Consider the following 1,872-nt stretch of genomic DNA (forward strand, 5'->3'; position numbering starts at 1 on the left):
GAGAGAGAGAGAGAGAGAGTGTGTGTGTGAGTGTGTGTGTGTGTATGTGGGAGAGGGTGTGGGTGTGTGTGTATGTGGGTGTTGTGTGTGCGTTTGTGTGTGAAAAGAGCTAAAGAGAACGAGAGAGAGAAAGAGAGAGAGAGAGAAAGAGAGAGAGAGGGAGGGGGGGAGATGAGTAAGAAAGAGAAGAACAGAGAGAAGAAGGAGAAGAGAGAAAGACAGAGAAGGCAAGAGAGGTAAAAAAAAAAAAATTTTAAGTTATCAAGATATTCAAAGAATTGCATTCGAAAAAGCTTGACATGCTGTGAAACTCAAAATCTTTGATGTCAAATTTCTAAAAAAAATAAGTATCCAGGAGATAAAACTTTGTAATTATGAGATAGTGAGTTGTAAAGTGCATAGAGCAAGCTGAAAAGCGAGGATAAGCGCTATATAAACGCATTTATTATCATCATTATTAATTATTATAATAAAAAAGTGACCGGCCCAACCTGCGTGATGGCAGACATCTTGTTTTGGAAGAAGACGGTGATGGCAGCGGCCTGAAGCCACAGGAAGGGCAGTGAGAAATGTTCCCTCAGCGGGGCCGTGTAAGCCACACGTGTGGTGTCCAGCCTACCGTGTCGTGTCATAAAATAGGAACGTGTTGTAGACAATATTATTTCATGTTTATATCATATGTTGTATGCATAACGACATCAGGTTCCGCTCAATATTATAAAATATTACTTTTGATTGATACTCTATTCCAATCGAATACACTAAATCATATAAGGTTACGATAGATTTTATTATAATACAAGGAATTATATCAATACCATGTTGCATTACCTGACATCAGATTTACAATATGTATATGTAATATTATATATCATATGAAAGTGGAGTTTCATAGTTTGAGAGAGTTTTCGGAAACTAAAAATTTACATTTTTTTAGCCTTTAATCAACGTTTTCCTGTAAAATCCTCACAGAAATGTGTTTCTTAATAGATATAAAAGGTGTTGAGTCAAAGACCAGAAATTCAATAAAAATCACTAAACCGTCCGAAAAACGACTTTTTTTTAAAATTTCATTATTTTGACAACCGCCTGATTTCACCACGATGTCTCGCATATATAAAAAAAAACCCAACACACATAGCAGTCGGCACCTGTTGAAGATGTAGAAAGCTGCGGAGAGGAGTCCGGTCATCCAGGAGCCCGTGAGCGACCACGCCGTGACGTAGAGAGCCGCCACCAGGACACCGTGCAGGGCGAAGATGGAGTAGGTGTAGAACAGGATGGACGGCATCTGAGGGAACACAGAGAATGTTTTTAAAAAAAGAAAAAAAAAGATTCTTGTCAGTTTAAGTAGAGGTTTTACGGTGCTCGCAACTGCATAAAGTCATATGAGCGCCAGAAGAAACAAACCACACCCACACCAAAGCACCCGCCAACCACCCACTCTTGTCAGTTTGTTATTGTTAGTGTTTGAACGTTTTATTCAGTTGCTTGCTGCACGGTTTGCTTCCCTGGAAGCCGAGAATGTTTCTGAGTGTTCCAAGCTCAGCTGGGGTCATCTTTATATAGATTGTAAAGGGCGTAGAGCTTGCTGTGAGATCAAGGCTATCCACTGTACGAATGCTCTTTATTAATCATTTTTTTTAAGGGTGACCTTATTCAGGCCACATATGGCCTAAATAAGCTAAGCCCCCCTCCCTTACCTTATTTAGGCCACAGGTGGCCTAAATAAGCTAAACCCCCCTCCCTTACCTTATTTAGGCCACACCTGGGCTCCTGACTCTTTCTTATCGATTTTAGACCACCAAGGGATCTTTAACGTGCGCAACTTGCACACGGGCCCTCCGAGATTTTTCGCCCTTGTCCGAGAAG

General features: G+C 40.7%; 1 protein-coding gene across 1 annotated transcript in view; it reads right to left on the reverse strand.

Annotated features, from left to right (window-relative positions):
* LOC101861843 (probable C-mannosyltransferase DPY19L3) overlaps positions 1–1,872 on the reverse strand; it is a 37,580-nt gene that overhangs the window by 23,310 nt on the left and 12,398 nt on the right. Inside the window, exons 5-6 of the mRNA XM_035972371.1 lie at positions 1,152–1,291; positions 492–615 (exon numbers count right to left, since the gene is read on the reverse strand). Coding sequence (XP_035828264.1) covers positions 492–615; positions 1,152–1,291 — 264 coding nt within the window. The remainder of the gene's footprint in view (positions 1–491; positions 616–1,151; positions 1,292–1,872) is intronic.

Source organism: Aplysia californica, unplaced genomic scaffold (genome assembly GCF_000002075.1).
Source record: "Aplysia californica isolate F4 #8 unplaced genomic scaffold, AplCal3.0 scaffold00668, whole genome shotgun sequence".
Classification (NCBI taxonomy): domain Eukaryota; kingdom Metazoa; phylum Mollusca; class Gastropoda; order Aplysiida; family Aplysiidae; genus Aplysia; species Aplysia californica.